Source organism: Ovis canadensis, chromosome 21, assembly GCF_042477335.2.
Source record: "Ovis canadensis isolate MfBH-ARS-UI-01 breed Bighorn chromosome 21, ARS-UI_OviCan_v2, whole genome shotgun sequence".
In the NCBI taxonomy this organism is placed as follows: Eukaryota; Metazoa; Chordata; class Mammalia; order Artiodactyla; family Bovidae; genus Ovis; species Ovis canadensis.
The window spans coordinates 34,643,091-34,660,750 of NC_091265.1; the positions used below are offsets into that span (position 1 = coordinate 34,643,091).

General features: G+C 41.1%; 1 protein-coding gene across 1 annotated transcript in view; it reads left to right on the plus strand.

Moving 5' to 3' along the window:
* LOC138426405 (glycerophosphodiester phosphodiesterase domain-containing protein 4-like) overlaps nt 1-17,660 on the plus strand; it is a 169,486-nt gene that overhangs the window by 126,607 nt on the left and 25,219 nt on the right. Inside the window, exons 12-13 of the mRNA XM_069564919.1 lie at nt 10,224-10,306; nt 11,562-11,614. Coding sequence (XP_069421020.1) covers nt 10,224-10,306; nt 11,562-11,614 — 136 coding nt within the window. The remainder of the gene's footprint in view (nt 1-10,223; nt 10,307-11,561; nt 11,615-17,660) is intronic.

Here is a 17,660-nt window from a genome sequence, read left to right on the forward strand (position 1 = left end):
GGCCTGATGTGCTGCGATTCATGGGATCACAAAGAGTCGGACACGACTGAGTGACTGAACTGAACTGAACGTCCTATTCAGGACCCTTGCCTCCAGAAAAGGTGCTGGGTAGGGGTGGGGACCGTCCCCCGCTCCACCCAGCCATGGAAGCCTATTCTGTGCCTCCAATTCTGAGATGTGGAGGATCAGGTTGGGTCACCAGGAGACTCCCTGGGCTGAGGAGGTAGGGGAACACTAGACACGTTCTTGCTCCTCCACATCCTGAGGGATGCTCCCCCGACTCAGGAATGGCTCCTTCTCCTCTTCCCTCCTTCTTGTGCCTGCCAGACCTATGTGGGCTGAGGGTACCCAGAGGGCTCCAGAGAGCGGACGGCTTAACCTGGAGGAAGGAAAGAGCCCCACAGAGAAGAGAGGGCCCTGGAGGGCAGGGGCAGGGGTCTTAGGGGGGTAGAAGGCCTGGTCCAGAGGGCTGATGAGGCCCCTAGAGGGATGAGGGGGACCTCACAGTGCCCAGAGGGACTAGGAAACCAGGCCCTCCAGGGCAGAGGGCTGGGCATGGGGCCTCAGGAGTTTCCTAGGGCTGAATGGGTAGGGGAACACCAGGCAGTTTCCTGGTCCTCAAACCCTGTGGAAGCTGCTTCCAGCCTGCCCGCCCTTTTCTTCTTCCCACTCTCTCATGCTTAAGGGACCTCCCTGGGTAGAGGGGCCTTGAAGGGTGGAGGATTCCCTGGAGGTGGATGATGCCCCACAGTGCAGAGGGTTTGGCTGAGAAGGTGGAGAGGGCTCCAGAGGTCAGCGGAAGCCCCTGAGGGCAAGGGACCAGGCCTGGGGCCCCAGGGATCTCTCTGGGGACAAGTATAAGGGGAACCTCAGGTACTTCTGCTGATGGCATCTGAACCCCTAAGGATCCCTCCTCCTCCCTACCAAGCAAGCCTTCCTGTTCTAGTGCCTGAACTGTGCCCCCCCCCACCCAGGCCTTGTTGTCCCCCAGCAGCCCATCAGCCTTGACAGTCCCCTGGCCTAGACCTCCCTCACTCCTCCCTATCTAGTACCTGACCACCCCTGGGGCTTCTCCTGTCCACTTCTTTGTGGGGAGTCTCCACCAGTGTCTGGTGAGTATCTTAGGCATGGAGAGACACAGACTCTGTCTTCCCTACAAAAGTTTTTTAAAGTACCAGTTAGTGACCCAAAAGTCTCGATTCAGGATCAAAGTGTCTAGTCCAAAATAACCCAAACTCTTAACTACGTTGAATATTAAAACTTTAGGCACAGAAACCTAAATATTTTAGGTTGCTTTCTCCATCCCTCCAGCCTCAGTAGCCCTTGTTTCTGACTTGGTCAGGGTCAGTAGCAGGTGCGAGGTGATCAGGACCAAGGGCAGAGTCTCATAGGCTCTGAGGCCGTATGGTGGCAGCGTAAAACTGCTTACCCCTTCTTCCTTGGTGCTTTGGGCAGCTTTTGGTAGGGCCACCTACCGAAAAGGCAGGTCCCTTGGTATAGGTGAAGCCTCTCCACTTGTCTGTCCCCATACTATCCTGCTTCATATATGTACTATAAACTTCTCTAACATTTTTGTTTTTAAAAATTGATTGCAAAGTAAACATGTTTTTTATATAAAACTCAATAATTATAAAAATACATAAATTAGAAAGCAGTACACCCCTCCATAATCCTGTCTCCCTAAATCAGTCGTTGTTTGAAGTTGTCTCTTTGGATATATTAAATAAAACTTAACAAAGTAAAACTTTTCATTTTAATACTTGAATTGATAATAAATTCATATGATTCAAAATTCAAAGAGTGTGAAAGTTGTAAGTAAAAAACTTCTTTCTACACCTAGCTTGCGATTTTTTAAAGAACCCAAGGTCAATTTGTTTAGGGAGGTGGGGTCAGTATCCCAGGGGCCTTCCTAAGCAGCCTGCACTCTGGGTTAGAATATGCAGGTTCAAATCTTGGCTCTACCTACCACCTGTTGTGTGAACTTGGAAATGTTATTTAACCTGTCTGGGCTTCAGTTTGTTTATTTGTAAATTGGGGATAAAAATACCACAAAGAAGCAATTTTATCCAACATAATCCTCTTCGCTTATCAGTCCGTTAATTCAAATATTTTAATTGGGAAATTGTGAGATAAATGATATATGGTCTATTAATATTTTACTATGTTTAAAAACCTTATCTAATACTTAATGACTTAAAACTGACAAATATTTGTCATATTCTGTATGATGATTGAGTGATTTCTCTGGTCTCAGCCTGTTTGTTTAGACTGGGTGATCAAGGATGGCCTCATCTGTATTTCTTGAATCTTACCTGGGACGACTACAGTCTTTCTTCATTTGGTTACTCATCATCAAGGAAACCAGCATTAAAAAAAATTAATTTATTTTTTATTGAAGGATAGTTACTTTATAGAATTTTGCTGTTTTCTGTCAAACCTCAACATGAGTCAGCCATAGGTATACATATATCCCAGCTTTTTTGCTCATGTTTGCCTGGTGGCATTGGGTTCTCAGCAGCGAGAAAGGCAAGCCCCAGTGCATGTGCCTTTTTAAGGATCTCCCATCGTGATGTTTGCTAATGTTCCATTGGCCAAAGATAATCACAGGGTTAAGTCCGGATTCATGATGGGGCAAGACAGAAACAAACTTTACCTCTTATTAGAGAGGAACAGCAGAGTCACACTGCATACAGACCTGCATTTGGGGAGGAATGTTGTGATCATTTTTATAAATAATCTAACACACACATACTTCACACATTTTAATTTAAAATATTCATTCAACTTTTGACATAGATTCAGATCTTTTCTTTGAGTATGTTTCAGTTGATTGAATTCTGTATTCTCTTGCTTGTGTATACTTCCTAATGAACCAGTTATGATTTCTAAGTTTTGTTTCCTTAGAACACAAGAACTTGAAGTCATTTGGAGAAATAACTGGAATGAGGAAGCCATACAGATTTTTAGACTCCTCCTCTACCGCATCTCTTAGTGTTTCTCTCACACCTAAGTCAATTGCAGCTCATTATTTTAATGACCTTTTCTGTCTTCAACAGATTTTCAAAACACTGATTTAGTTTCCTTGAAAATGACATACTTTTTAAACTCAGACTTTACAGATTTTAGTAACACTGATTATACTGCATCACTTCAGTTCAGTACATTCGATCAGTCGTGTCCGACTCTTTGCGACCCCATGAATCGCAGCACGCCAGGCCTCCCTGTCCATCACCATCTCCCGGAGTTCACTCAGACTCACGTCCATCAAGTCCGTGATGCCATCCAGCCACCTCATCCTCGGTCATCCCCTTCTCCTCCTGCCCCCAGTCCCTCCCAGCATCAGAGTCTTTTCCAATGAGTCAACTCTTTGCATGAGGTGGCCAAAGTACTGGAGCTTCAGCTTTAGCCTCATTCCTTCCAAAGAAATCCCAGGGCTAATCTCCTTCAGAATGGACTGGTTGGATCTCCTTGCAGTCCAAGGGACTCTCAAGAGTCTTCTCCAACACCACAGTTCAAAAGCATCAATTCTTTGGCACTCAGCCTTCTTCACAGTCCAACTCTCACATCCATACATGACCACTGGAAAAACCATAGCATTGACTAGACAGACCTTTGTTGGCAAAGTAATGTTCTCTACTTTTGAATATGCTATCTAGGTTGGTCATAACTTTTCTTCCAAGGAGTAAGCGTCTTTTAATTTCATGGCTGCAATCACCATCTGCAGTGATTTTGGAGCCCCCCAAAATAAAGTTTGACACTGTTTCCACGGTTTCCCCATCTATTTCCCATGAAGTGATGGGACCAGATGCCATGATCTTCGTTTTCTGAATGTTGATCTTGAAGCCAACTTTTTTGCTCTCCTCTTTCTTTCACTTTCATCAAGAGGCTTTTTAGCTTCTCTTCACTTTTTGCCATAAGGGTGGTGTCATCTGCATATCTGCAGTTATTGATATTTCTCTTGGCAGTCTTGATTCCAGCTTGTGTTTCTTCCAGTCCAGCTTTTCTCATGATGTATTCTGCATAGAAGTTAAATAAGCAGGGTGACAATATACAGCCTTGATGTACTCCTTTTCCTATTTGGAACCAGTCTGTTGTTCCATGTCCAGTTTTAACTGGCGCTTCCTGACCTGCATACAGATTTCTCAAGAGGCAGGTCAGGAGGTCTGTTATTCCCATCTGTTTCAGAATTTTACACAGTTTATTATGATCCACACAGTCAAAGGCTTTGGCATAGTCAAGAAAGCAGAAATAGATATTTTTCTGGAACTCTCTTGCTTTTTCCATGATCCAGCAGATATTGGCAATTTGATCTCTGGTTCCTCTGCCTTCTCTAAAACCAGCTTGAACATCAGGGAGTTCATGGTTCACGTATTGCTGAAGCCTGGCTTGGAGAATTTTGAGCATTACTTTAATAGCATGTGGGATGAGTGCAATTGTGCAGTAGTTTGAACATTCTTTTGCTTTGCCTTTCTTTGGGATTGGAATGAAAACTGAGCTTTTCCAGTCCTGTGGCCACTGCTGAGTTTTCCAAATTTGCTGGCATATTGAGTGCAGCACTTTCACAGCATCATCTTTCAGGATTTGAAATAGCTCAACTGGAATTCCATCACCTCCACTAGCTTTGTTCGTAGTGATGCTTTTTAAGGCCCACTTGACTTCATATTCCAGGATGTCTGGCTCTAGATGAGTGATCACATCATCATGATTATCTGGGTCATGAAGATCTTTTTTGTACAGTTCTTCCGTGTATTCTTGCCACCTCTTCTTAATATCTTCTGCTTCTGTTAGGTCCATACCATTTCTGTCCTTTATCGAGCCCATCTTTGCATGAAATGTTCCCTTGGTATCTCTCATTTTCTTGAAGAGATCTCTAGGCTTTCCCATTCTGTTGTTGTTCTCTATTTCTTTGCATTGATCACTGAAGAAGGCTTTCTTATCTCTTCTTGCTATTCTTTGGAACTCTGCATTCAGATGCTTATATCTTTCCTTTTCTCCTTTGCTTTTTGCCTCTCTTCTTTTCACAGCTCTTTAAGGCCTCCCCAGACAGCCGTTTTGCTTTTTTGCATTTCTTTTCCATGGGGATGGTCTTGATCCCTATCTCCTGTACAGTGTCATGAACCTCATTCCATAGTTCATCAGGCACTCTATCTATCAGATCTAGGCAGAATGTGGTCCACTGGAGAAGGGAATGGCAAGCTACTTCAGTATTCTTGTCTTGAGAACCCCATGAACAGTATGAAAAGGCAAAATGATAGGATACCAAAAGAGGAATTCCCCAGGTCATTAGGTGCCCAATATGCTACTGGAGATCAGTGGAGAAATAACTCCAGAAAGAATGAAGGGATGAAGCCAAAGCAAAAACAGTACCCAGCTGTGGATGTGACTGGTGATAGAAATAAGATCCAATGCTGTAAACAGCAATATTGCATAGGAACCTGGAATGTCAGGTCCATGAATCAAGGCCAATTGGAAGTGGTCAAACAAGAGATGGCAAGGGTGAACGTCGACATTCTAGGAATCAGCGAACTAAAACGGACTGCAATGGGTGAATTTAACTCAGATGACCATTATATTTACTACTGCGGGCAGGAATCCCTCAGAAGAAATGGAGTATCCATCATGGTCCACAAAAAAGTCCAAAATGCAGTACTTGGATGCAGTCTCAAAGACGACAGAATGGTCTCTTCATCTCCAAGGCAAACCATTCAATATCACAGTTATCCAAGTCTATGCCCTAACCAGTAATGCTGAAGAAACTGAAATTGAATGGTTTTATGAAGATCTACAAGACCTTTTAGAATTAACACCCCAAAAAGATGTCCTTTTCATTATAGGAGACTGGAATGCAAAAGTAGAAAGTCAGGAAACGTCTGGAGTAACAGGCAAATTTGGCCTTGGAATGTGGAATGAAGCAGGGCAAAGACTTTAGAGTTTTGCCAAGAGAATGCACTGGTCATAGCAAACACCCTCTTCCAACAACACAAGAGAAGACTTTACACATGGACATCACCAGATTGTCAACACCAAAATCAGATTGATTATATTCTCTGCAGCCAAAGATGGAGAAGCTGTATTCAGTCAAGAAAAACAAGACCAGGAGCTGACTGTGGCTCAGATCATGAACTCCTTATTACCAAATTCAGACTCAAATTGAAGAAAGTAGGGAAAACCACTAGACCATTTAGGTATGACCTAAATCAAATTATACTGCATAGTTGTTAACAACTGGTACAACTGTTCTAAGCCATTTGGGTAGTAAAGATAACTGATTCTTGGTGACTGTACAGCTCACCTTATGGGCATCCTGGAGCAGGCCAAAACATCTATCAGTCAGGTTCCCAGAAGGGATTAAGAACCTCAGTTTAGTGGAAGTGGTTTAAGAGCTTCTAATGTACCTGTCTAGTAGAGCTGTTGTGAGGATAAGCTGTGAAAATAGCCTTAAAGTGCTTCAGACATTTCCTTAGCTCCTTTTAGTTCTCATTAATGTTAGTTGTTGTTCTCATCATTATCATGATTGCTCATGTTGTTGTTATTATTATCATTGTTATTAAGTGCAAGGAAAGACCTTTGGATAAATTAGAAATGGCATATAAAAGAATACAAATGGTAGTCCCAGTACCATCAGGTAATATTAGAGGAGAGGCAATGAAGGTGAAAAGGGATAATCAAACTAGGGAGTTAAGGACTTCCCTGGTGGTGCAGTGGGTAAGAATCTGCCTGCCAATGCAGGGGACACAGGTTTGATCCCTGGTCTGGGAAGATTCCACAGGCTGCACAGAACCACTAAGCTTGGGTGTGTGCCACAACTACTGAGCCCGTGTGCTGCAGCTACTGAAGCCCCTGCTCCTAGAGCCTGTGCTCTACAACAGGAGAAGCTCCACATAGAAACCCGAGTACGACACTCACTGCAACTAGAGAAAGCCTGAGTGCAGCAATGAAGATCCAGTGTAGCCAAAACAAAAAACCAGAAAGCTGTGGAGATAAAAAAAACTCATGCAAGATAACCTAGAATATGGAGCTCTGTGAAACCAGTGATTCAGGCAAGGAATCCAGAGAAATGGATGTGTTAATTAAGAACTGTAATTTCAGTATGTTTATTTGAAGCAATATGACAAAAATGACAGAATGATCTCTGTTCGTTTCCAAGGCAAACAATTCAATATCACAGTAATCTAAGCCTATGCCCCAACCAGTAATGCTGAAGAAGCTGAAGTTGAACGATTCTATGAAGACCTACAAGACCTTTTAGAACTAACACCCAAAAAAGATGTCCTTTTCATTATAGGGGACTAGGATGCAAAAGTAGGTAGTCAGGAAACACCTGGAGTAATAGGCAAATTTGGCCTTGGGGTACGGAATGAAGCAGGGCAAAAGCTAATAGAGTTTTGCCAAGAGAATGCACTATTCATTGCAAACACCCTCTTCCAACAACACAAGAGAAGACTACACATGGACATCACCAGATGGTCAACACCAAAATCAGATTGATTATATTCTTTGCAGCCAAGGATGGAGAAGCTGTATACAGTCAGCAAAAACAAGACCAGGAGCTGACTGTGGCTCAGATCATGAACTCCTTACTGCCAAATTCAGAAATAAATTGAAGAAAGTAGGGAAAACCACTAAATCATTCAGGTATGACCTAAATCAAATCCCTTATGATTATACAATGGAAGTGAGAAATAGATTTAAGGGACTGGATCTGATAGAGTGCCTGATGAACTATGGACTGAGGTTTGTGATATTGTACAGGAGACAGGGATCAAGACCATCCCCATGGAAAAGAAATGCAAAAAAGCAAAATGGCTGTCTGGGGAGGCCTTACAAAGAGCTGTGAAAAGAAGAGAAGTGAAAAGCAAAGGAGAAAAGGAAAGATATAAGCATCTGAATGCAGAGTTTCAAAGAATAGCAAGGAGAGATACGAAAGCCTTCCTCAGCAATCAATGCAAAGAAATAGAGGAAAAGAACAGAATGGGAAAGACTAGAGATCTCTTCAAGAAAATGAGAGATACCAAGGGAACATTTCATTCAAAGATGGGCTCAATAAAGGACAGAAATGGTATAGACCTAACAGAAGCAGAAGATATTAAGGAGAGGTGGCAAGAAAACACAGGAGAACTGTACAAAAAAGATCTTCATAACCCAGATAATCACAATGGTGTGATCACTCATCTAGAGCCAGACATCCTGGAATGTGAGGTCAAGTGGGCCTTAAAAAGCATCACTATGAACAAAGCTAGTGGAGGTGATGGAATTCCAGTTGAGCTGTTTCAAATCCTGAAAGATGATGCTGTGAAAGTGCTGCACTCAATATGCCAGCAAATTTGGAAAACTCAGCAGTGGCCACAGGACTGGAAAAGGTCAGTTTTCATTCCAATCCCAAAGAAAGGCAATGCCAAAGAATGCTCAAACTACTGCACAATTGCACTCATCTCACATGCTAGTAAAGTAATGCTCAAATTCTCCAAGCCAGGCTCAGCAGTACGTGAACCATGAACTCCCTGATGTTCAAGCTGGTTTTAGAAAAGGCAGAGGAACCAGAGATCAAATTGCCAATATCTGCTGGATCATGGAAAAAGCAAGAGAGTTCCAGAAAAATATCTATTTCTGCTTTCTTGACTATGCCAAAGCCTTTGACTGTGTGGATCACAATCAACTGTGGAAAATTCTGAAAGAGATGGGAATACCAGACCACCTGACCTGTCTCTTGAGAAACCTGTATGCAGGTCAGGAAGCAACAGTTAGAACTGGACATGGAACAACAGACTGGTTCCAAATAGGAAAAGGAGTACATCAAGGCTGTATATTGTCACCCTGCTTATTTAACCTGTATGCAGAGTACATCATGAGAAACGCTGGACTGGAAGAAGCATAAGCTAGAATCAAGATTGCTGGGAGAAATATCAATGATCTCAGATATGCATACGATGCCACCCTTATGGCAGAAAGTGAAGAGGAACTAAAAAGCCTCTTGATGAAAGTGAAGGAGGAAAGTGAAAAAGTTGGCTTAAAGTTCAACATTCAAAAAACTAAGATCATGGCATCCGGTCCCATCACTTCATGGGAAATAGATGTGGAAACAGTGGAAACAGTGTCAGACTTTATTTTAGGGGGCTCCAAAATCACTGCAGATGGTGATTGCAACCATGAAATTAAAAGACGTTTACTCCTTGGAAGGAAAGTTATGACCAACCTAGATAGCATATTTAAAAGCAGAGTCATTCATTTGCCAACAAAGGTCCTTCTAGTCAAGGCTATGGTTTTTCGAGTGGTCATGTATGGATGTGAGAGTTGGACGGTGAAGTAAGCTGAGCACCAAATAATTGATGCTTTTGAATGGTTGTGTTGGAGAAGACTCTTGAGAGTCCCTTGTACTGCAAGGAGGTCCAACCAGTCCATCCTAAAGGTGATTAGTCCTGGATGTTCATTGAAAGGCCTGATGTTGAGGCTGAAATCCAATTCTTTGTCACCTGATGGAAGAGTTGACTCATTGGAAAAGACCCTGATGCTGGGAGGGATTGGGGGCAGGAGGAGAAGGGGACGACAGAGGATGAGATGGCTGGATGGCATCACCGACTCAATGGACATGGGTTTGGGTAGACTCCAGGAGATGGTGATGGACAGGGAGGCCTGGCGTGCTGTGATTCATGGGGTCACAGAGTCGAACACAACTGAGTGACTGAACTGAACTGATTTGAAGCATGACAATTTAGAAGAAGGATTCTAGTTCAATAACTGTTTGCTTATTCCTGGTAAGCTTGTAAAAAAATGCTGAAATTCTAACTTCTGAGTCTGTAGTGAGGCCCAGGAAGCTGTAGTAAGAAAGGCTGTGGCTCAGGTAGATTTGGATGCACAGCCAGGTTTGGGAAGCTGTGCCATGAACACATAGGGCACTGGAAGCCAAGGATCTTGGGTTAGGCCTGCATCCAGAGAAGAGTTGCTCTGTGACATCTCTGCGACTCCCTCAGACCTCTGTTGACCGTCCAGGGAAATGAAGTGTGTGAAGTGTTTTAGTCCTTGTAGAGACCTCGGCACATGTAAGGGGAGATTACATCTTAGGTTGGCAGCAGGTTTTCTCTGTGTTAGACACCAACCTCAGCAATCAAGTTTCCTCTCCCTGCTCTGACCCTGCTCCATCCCTGACAGCCAAGCAAGGGACCTGACCCACATGATCTACATTCCCTTCCAGCTGTCAGTCCTTAACTGTGTTCTCTGCTTTGCAGACACCAAAGTACTATTTGTTTGTGTGGATTCTCATGGATATTCTTTCTGCAGTTTTCATTGTTGCCATATTTTATTTTCATTGGTAAGCATATATTTGTAATTTTATATGATTTTTCCCCCGAATAAAAATATAAATAGTTTTAAGGAAATTTGAAGGAAAACAGTTACATTCATCTCATAATCTCATGTGGCAAGTCCTCAGGGAGACAGTGTTTTCTCATCGGAACCTCTGATTTCTTTTCGTGCTGCCTTCACATCCCTTCTCCTGCCTCTACCCGAGACCATATTCTAAGAATAAGGACTCTCACAGGCTTCCCTGGTGGCTCAGATAGTAAACAATTTGCCTACAATACAGGAGACCTGGATTTGACCCCTTTGTCAGGAAGATCCTCTGGAGAAGGGAATAATTCCCTCCAGTATTCTTGCTTGGAGAATTCCATGAACAGAGAAGCCTGGGGGGCTACAGTTCATGGTGTCACAAAGAGTCAGATGCCACTGAGTGACTGATATCTTCTTCTTCTAAGTCACGTCAGTTGTGTCTGACTCTGTGCGACCCCATAGACAGCAGCCCACCAGGCTCCTGTCCTTGGGATTCTCCAGGCAAGAACACTGGAGTGGGTTGCCATTTCCTTCTCCATTGCATGAAAGTGAAAAGTGAAAGTGAAGTCGCTCAGTCGTGTCCGACTCTTTGGGACCCCATGGACTGTAGCTTACCAGACTCCTCCATTCATGGGATTTCCCAGGCAAGAGTACTGGAGTGGGCTGCCATTGCCTTCTCCGGAGTGACTGACATAGCTAAAGCTTAATCAAAGCCTGTTACTGCAGATCCCCTGTGGATCAGTTGGGAGAGAACTGGAGTTGAAGGCTGTTCAGAACAAGTGCCTCCCCCTTCCCACCTTCCACAGGATGGTTCACAGGGTGCTGTGTAAAGAGCAACCTCACCCTCCAGGAGACCTGGGTTTTGGTCCTGGCTTTTCCCATAGTTGCTGGGTGACCCTGGGGAAATCACTGCCCCTTTCCAGGCCATAGTTTTTGTATTTGTCTGAGAAAATGACATTCGAGAATTCTTGAGGGGAAAATGCTACAAGATTCCAGAGTTCAGGGTGGGAGATGGAACATCTGGTAGAAGAATTTTTAGCTAGAGGAGCCCATGGTCTTTAGATCTCATCATGCCCATTTTTTCCTCATTTGAGTTATCCTTTAAAAAGGAGGAAACTACAAACCATCTGTTTAACATAGAGTTTAACTGGATAATGTTCTTTTCTGGCCACTGCCTTGAATTGTTGCCTGTTTTGGAGTAGATCCATGAGGCTCATGGATACTCTGCTTCCTTCCAGGTGGAAAGAGAGCAAACAAGAAAAATTCCTCAAGAGCACCAGCATTCACACAGGTAAAGTTAGAGGCCTAGCCCACTCTCATTATCCCTACCCATTTCCTCCAGGATTCTGGGCCTGCCCTAATGTTTCTGACAAGAGTTGAAGGAGGTCTGAAATTGGGGAGTGGGGGCCACCAAGAAGTTGGGATAAATAGGTTGGGCACAGATTCTGGGGGCCCCTGGCATCAGGATTCATTGTGGACTTTTATCTTCTAAGTGTTGACACTCCTTGGAAGGTTTTGAAATTGATATTTTTTTGTTCACTGGTTCATTTATTATCACATAGTTATTGAGTATCCACTTTGTGCCAAGCACTGTGAGAGAGACTGAAGGAACTTAAAGTTGTCTATGGAGGATGGATCAAGAGACGAGAGGACTGGCCCACAGAGAGTGGTGAGGAAGTAGGCAAAGGCATAGCAATTGATACCTTTGGGCCAAATGCCTAGGTATAAGACAGTGAGGCTGCCATGCTCATCAGGGCTGGGTGCTGTAGGTAACTTTAGTTGTGATATGTATGTTGGAAGGTGGAGGGAGAAAATTGTGGAGGGGGCATGCTGAAAAGAACATAGGCTTTGCATATAAGCAATCAGGAGATGGCAAATGAGTTTCAAACAAGGCAGCAATATACTTAGACTTCTGTGTAAAAGGATAGAATAGCAGAACAACTTATTCAGCAGAACAGCTCAAATGAAAGGGAATTAAATGAAATGAATGAAAAGAAATGGATTTTCATTCTGTGAAACTGAAGGTTTAAGCCATATTCACTCAAATCCCTTCAGGGACTGAGAGATCTCAAGTAACTCTGAGTTCTATGGATTTTTGGATCACTCTGCTAGCTAGTAAGAAGTCTGAAGGCCATGTTCCAGTTCCCTTAAGATTTTTAGTAGTTATATTAGTACACTAGGGCTATGAAAACAAAATACCACAGGAGGAGAAGGGGACGACAGAGGATGAGATGGCTAGATGGCATCACTGACTCGATGGGTGAGAGTCTGAGTGAACTCCGGAAGCTGGTGATGGACAGGGAGACCTGGCGTGCTGCGATTCATGGGGTCGCAGAGTTGGACACGACTGAGTGACTGAACTGAACTGAACTGAACTGAGGGGGCTTAAATAACAGAAGTTGATTCTTTTCATAGTTCTGGAGGGTAGAGGTGAAAGATCAATGTATCAGCACGTTTGGTTTATTCTGAAGCTTCTTTCTTTCGTTGCAGATAGCCACTTTCTTGCTGTGTCCTCACATAGCCTTTCTTCTGTGCACACACTTCTACCCACCACTGCCCAGTGTGTCTCTGTGTGTTCAAATTTTTTCTACTCTGGTCAGATTGAATCAGGGCCCACCCCATTGGCCTCGTTTTAGCTACCTCTTCAAAGGCCCAGTTTCCGTATATAGTTAGACTTTCAGGCACTGGAGATTATGGCTTCAACATATCAATGTGGGGCACAGAATTCAGCCTGTAACAATAATCCAGTGAAGAAATGAACAGAATATGGAATAGCTGAGGAATGCATGAATGAGAGAAGTTTTCAAGGAAAACGCTAAGATCTGTTTAAATTGGGATAAAAGACATATCTAAAATGCCTTAGAAAGTACAGTTAACTTGACCTCAGCTTCACACCATGTTGAAATTATGATAAAGAAATAAGGTCAATAAGAAATAAATTGAAAATTTTCCTGTTTTTTATAGCGTTTCCAGTTGCCCATTTAGAGAAACCAGTTTTTTTTTTTTTTAATCTACGTAAATGTGTTGAAAAGCTGTTTGAGTACCTCCAAGAGACACTTCTAGGGGCTCACCCCAACTCCTAGAAGGGTTGGGGCCGAGTTCAGAATCAGAAAAGGTACAAAGATGACCGAAAAGAAGCCAGAACCACAGCCCAGATTCATTTAGGTTGAGGAGAACAGAGCTTTGAACACTTAAGCATAATTCACATCTTGTACCATGACCACCTCCGAGATGGGCATGTACTGCTGCACCTAATGCTGCCTCCAGACGGCTTTCATCACCTCCTTAGCTTTAGGATACATTTTCTAGCCCTTTAAAGAAGTTCATCCTTTGTCTTCTGTCTCATATAGTTTTTATGATAAGTCTTATAAAAACATCTTCCGTTTAAAAAATCGTTGTTCATCTACTGGTAATATGTCCTTTTTCTCTGGCTGCTTTTTAAGGTTGCTTCTTTTATTATTGGTTTTCAGTAATTTTATTATAGTTTATTTTGTTGTGTTTAAGTGTGTATATGAGTGAGTGTGTGTGTGTGTGTTCATCCTGCTTAGAGTTTTCAGAGATCCTTAGATCAGAGTATAGTTTTTTTCAGTCTTTGATTTTCAGAATTTTTTTTGCCTCTATCTTCTTTCTTAGTTTCCTATAAGTTAGCAAAACTCGGTTCATTTTTATTTTTAGCCTGTTTAATGTCTGTGCTTCATTTGGATAGATTATATTTCTGTATATATTAGGTTTTTATTGATGCAGAACAAATTACCACAAATTTGGTAGCTCAGTACAACACAGATTTCTCATCTCAGAGTTTGTGTGGGTCAGGAGTCTAAGCATGTGTTTGTCTGGTCCTCTTCATAGAGTCTCACCAGGCTAACATTGAGGTGTTCACCTCGGCAGCAATCTCATCTGAGACTTAGATTCTACTTGCAAGATCACTGGTTATTGACTGATTTAGTTCCTTAAAGTTGTCGGACTAAAGTGCTCCTGTTTTCATGATTACTGTTGACTGGGTTTTGATTTGAGTTTAGAAACTGTATCCAGTCCTCATCATTTTGTCCTCTCAAAATGTGGCAGATTTTTCTTCAATGCCAGCAGGAGAATATCTCTTTAGAGTAGGTGAATTCAGAGAAAAAAGGACAAAAGAAGGAAAAATAACATATGAAACAGTTAGGAGACAAGTTGAACATGGTCATCATTAATTCAACTACTTTGTTAATCATTAAATATCAATGAAACAAATACTCAAAAGTAAAGACTTCATGTAAGATAGGAAGAAAGCAAGACCCAACCATATGCTGTCTACAATACAAATGTTTCAAATACAAAGTTTCAAATAGATTACAGAGTGAAAGGATGGGACAGTGATATGCCATGCAAACAATAAATATAAAAAATATTTTCTGAAAAAATAAACTTTAAAACATGGAAAATTACTGGAAACAAAGATTTCATAATGATGAAAATGTCAGTATATCAGGGAAGACATTGTAGTTATAACTGTTTTCAGTTAGTAAAAGAGTTTCCGAACATGTTAGTCAGCAACTGAAAGAGAGATCATAGTTGAGGATTTTAATATTTTTCACTTAGTACTTAAAATACCAATTAAACACAAAAAACAAGAATAAATATAGAAGTCTGAACACTTTCAGCCACTTTGACCTAACTGGCATATAACATTTTACCCAAGAACTACAGAATATACAGTATTTTCAAGTGTACCTGGCATGTTTCTTCAAATAGAGTACATGACAATCCTTTCAACAGCCTGGGAGAGAGAGCTGATTTACCTAATTCATAGAAAGAAACAGAGAAGGAAAATGAGGAGGCAGAGGAATATAGTCCAATCAAATGAACAAGACAGAAACCTCAGAAAAAAAAAACTAAATGAAACTGAGATAAGCAGTCCACCTGATGGGCTTCAGTATAATGATCATAAATAGCTCATCAAACTCAGGAAAGGATAAACATAGTGAGAACTTTAACAGTGAGATAGAAAATATAGTACCAAAGAGAAGTTATGACTAAACTGAAAAATACACTAGAGGTGCTCAACAGCAGTGTAGATGAGGTGGAAAAACGAATGAGTGAGCTAAAAGATAAAATGGTGGGACTCCCTCAGACAGAGCAGCAAAATGAAGAATTTTCAAAAGTGAAGATACCATATGTTGCCCTTAGGACAACATTGTGTGGAATAACATTTGCATTATATGGGTCACAGAAGGCGAAGAAAGAAAGGACCAGAAAAATTATTTTAAGAAATAGTGACTAAAAAATTTCCTAATCTGGGGAAGCAAACAGACCTCTGGGTCCAGGAAGCCCAAAGAGCTATGAATAAGAAGAACCCAAAGAGACACACACATAAGACACATTGCAACTAAAATGGTAGAAGTTAAGAATAAAGAGAATCCTTAAAGCAGCAAGAGAAAAAGTAACTCTGGATAATAAAGGAGTGTCATGATATACTCAAAGTGCTGAAAGGAAAAAACTTCCCATCACAGACTCTGCACAGCTAGTTTAACATTCAGAGTTAAGGAGAGATTAAGAGTTTTTAGGATAAATAAAAGCTAAAGAAGTTTATTGCCACTATACTTGTTCTGCATGAAATATTAAAGGGACTTCTCTAAACTGAAAAGAAATGACACTAAATGATAATAAGAAAACATGCAGTAATTAAAATCTCACTGGAAAATATACATATATAATAAAGGCAGGGGTTCAATCACTTATAAGATAAGCATTAAAAGACAAAAGTAGTAAAAATATGTAAAATTTCAGTAATTAAGGAATGCATAAAATAAAAAGATGTAGAAAGTGTCATCAATAGATGAATTTCGGAAGACTGAAATCTTACAGAATATCTTCCATCACCACAGCAAAATTAAATTAGAGACAAACATTAATATGACATCCATAAATACCTCTAGATTCCAAAAATTAGTGTATTTCTTAAACACTGAGTATTAAAAGCAATAAATCATAAAGGAGGTTGATTGGAAAAGAAGAAGTAAAACTCTTACTGTTTGCAGATGACATGATCCTCTACATTAAAAAACCTAAAGACTCCACCAGAAAATTACTAGAGCTAATCAGTGAATATAGTAAAGTTGCAGGATATAAAATCAACACACAGAAACCCCTTGCATTCCTATACACTAACAATGAGAAAACAGAAAGAGAAATTAAGGAAACAGTTCCAGTCACCACTGCAATGAAAAGAATAAAATATTTAGGAATATATCTACCTAAAGAAACAAAAGACCTATATATAGAAAACTATAAAACACTGATGAAGGAAATCAAAGAGGACACAAATAGATGGAGAAATATACCATGTTCATGGATTGAAAGAATCAATATAGTGAAAATGAGTATATTATCCAAAGCAATCTATAGATTGAATGCAATCCCTATCAAGCTACCAACAGTATTTTTCACAGAACTAGAACAAATAGTTTCACAATTTGTATGGAAACACAAAAAAACTCGAATAGCCAAAGCAATCTTAAGAAAGAAGAATGGCACTGGAGGAATGAACCTGCCTGACTTCAGGCTCTACTACAAAGCCACAGTCATCAACAGTATGGTACTGGCACAAAGACAGAAATATAGATCAATGGAACAAAATAGAAAGCCCAGAGATAAATCCAAGCCCCTATGGACACTTTATCTTTGACAAAGAAGGCAAGAATATACAGTGGAGAAAAGACAATCTCTTTAACAAGTGGTGCTGGGAAAAGTAGTCAACCACTTGTAAAAGAATGAAACTAGAACACTTTCTAATACCATACACAAAAATAAACTCAAAATGGATTAAAGATCTAAATGTAAGACCAGAAACTATAAAATTCCTAGAGGAAAACATAGGCAAAACACTCTCTGACATAAATCACAGCAGGATCCTCTATGACCCATCTCTCTGAGTAATGGAAATAAAAGCAAAAATAAATATATGGGACCTAATTAAACTTAAAAGGTTTTGCACAACAAAGGAAACTATAAGCACGGTGAAAAGACAGCCTTCAGAATGGGAGAAAATAATAGCAAATGAAGCAACAGACAAGGAATCTCAAAAATATACAAGCAACTCCTGCAGCTCAATTCCAGAAAAATAAACGACCCAATCAAAAAATGGGCCAAAGAAGTAAACAGACATTTCTCCAAAGAAGACATACAGATGGGTAACAAACACATGAAAAGATGTTCAACATCACTCATTTTCAGAGAAATGCAAATCAAAACCACAGTGAGGTACCATTTCACGCCAGTCAGAATGGCTACTATCCCAAAGTCTACAAGCAATAAGTGTTGGAGAGGGTGGAATGCAAACTAGTACAGCCACTATGGAG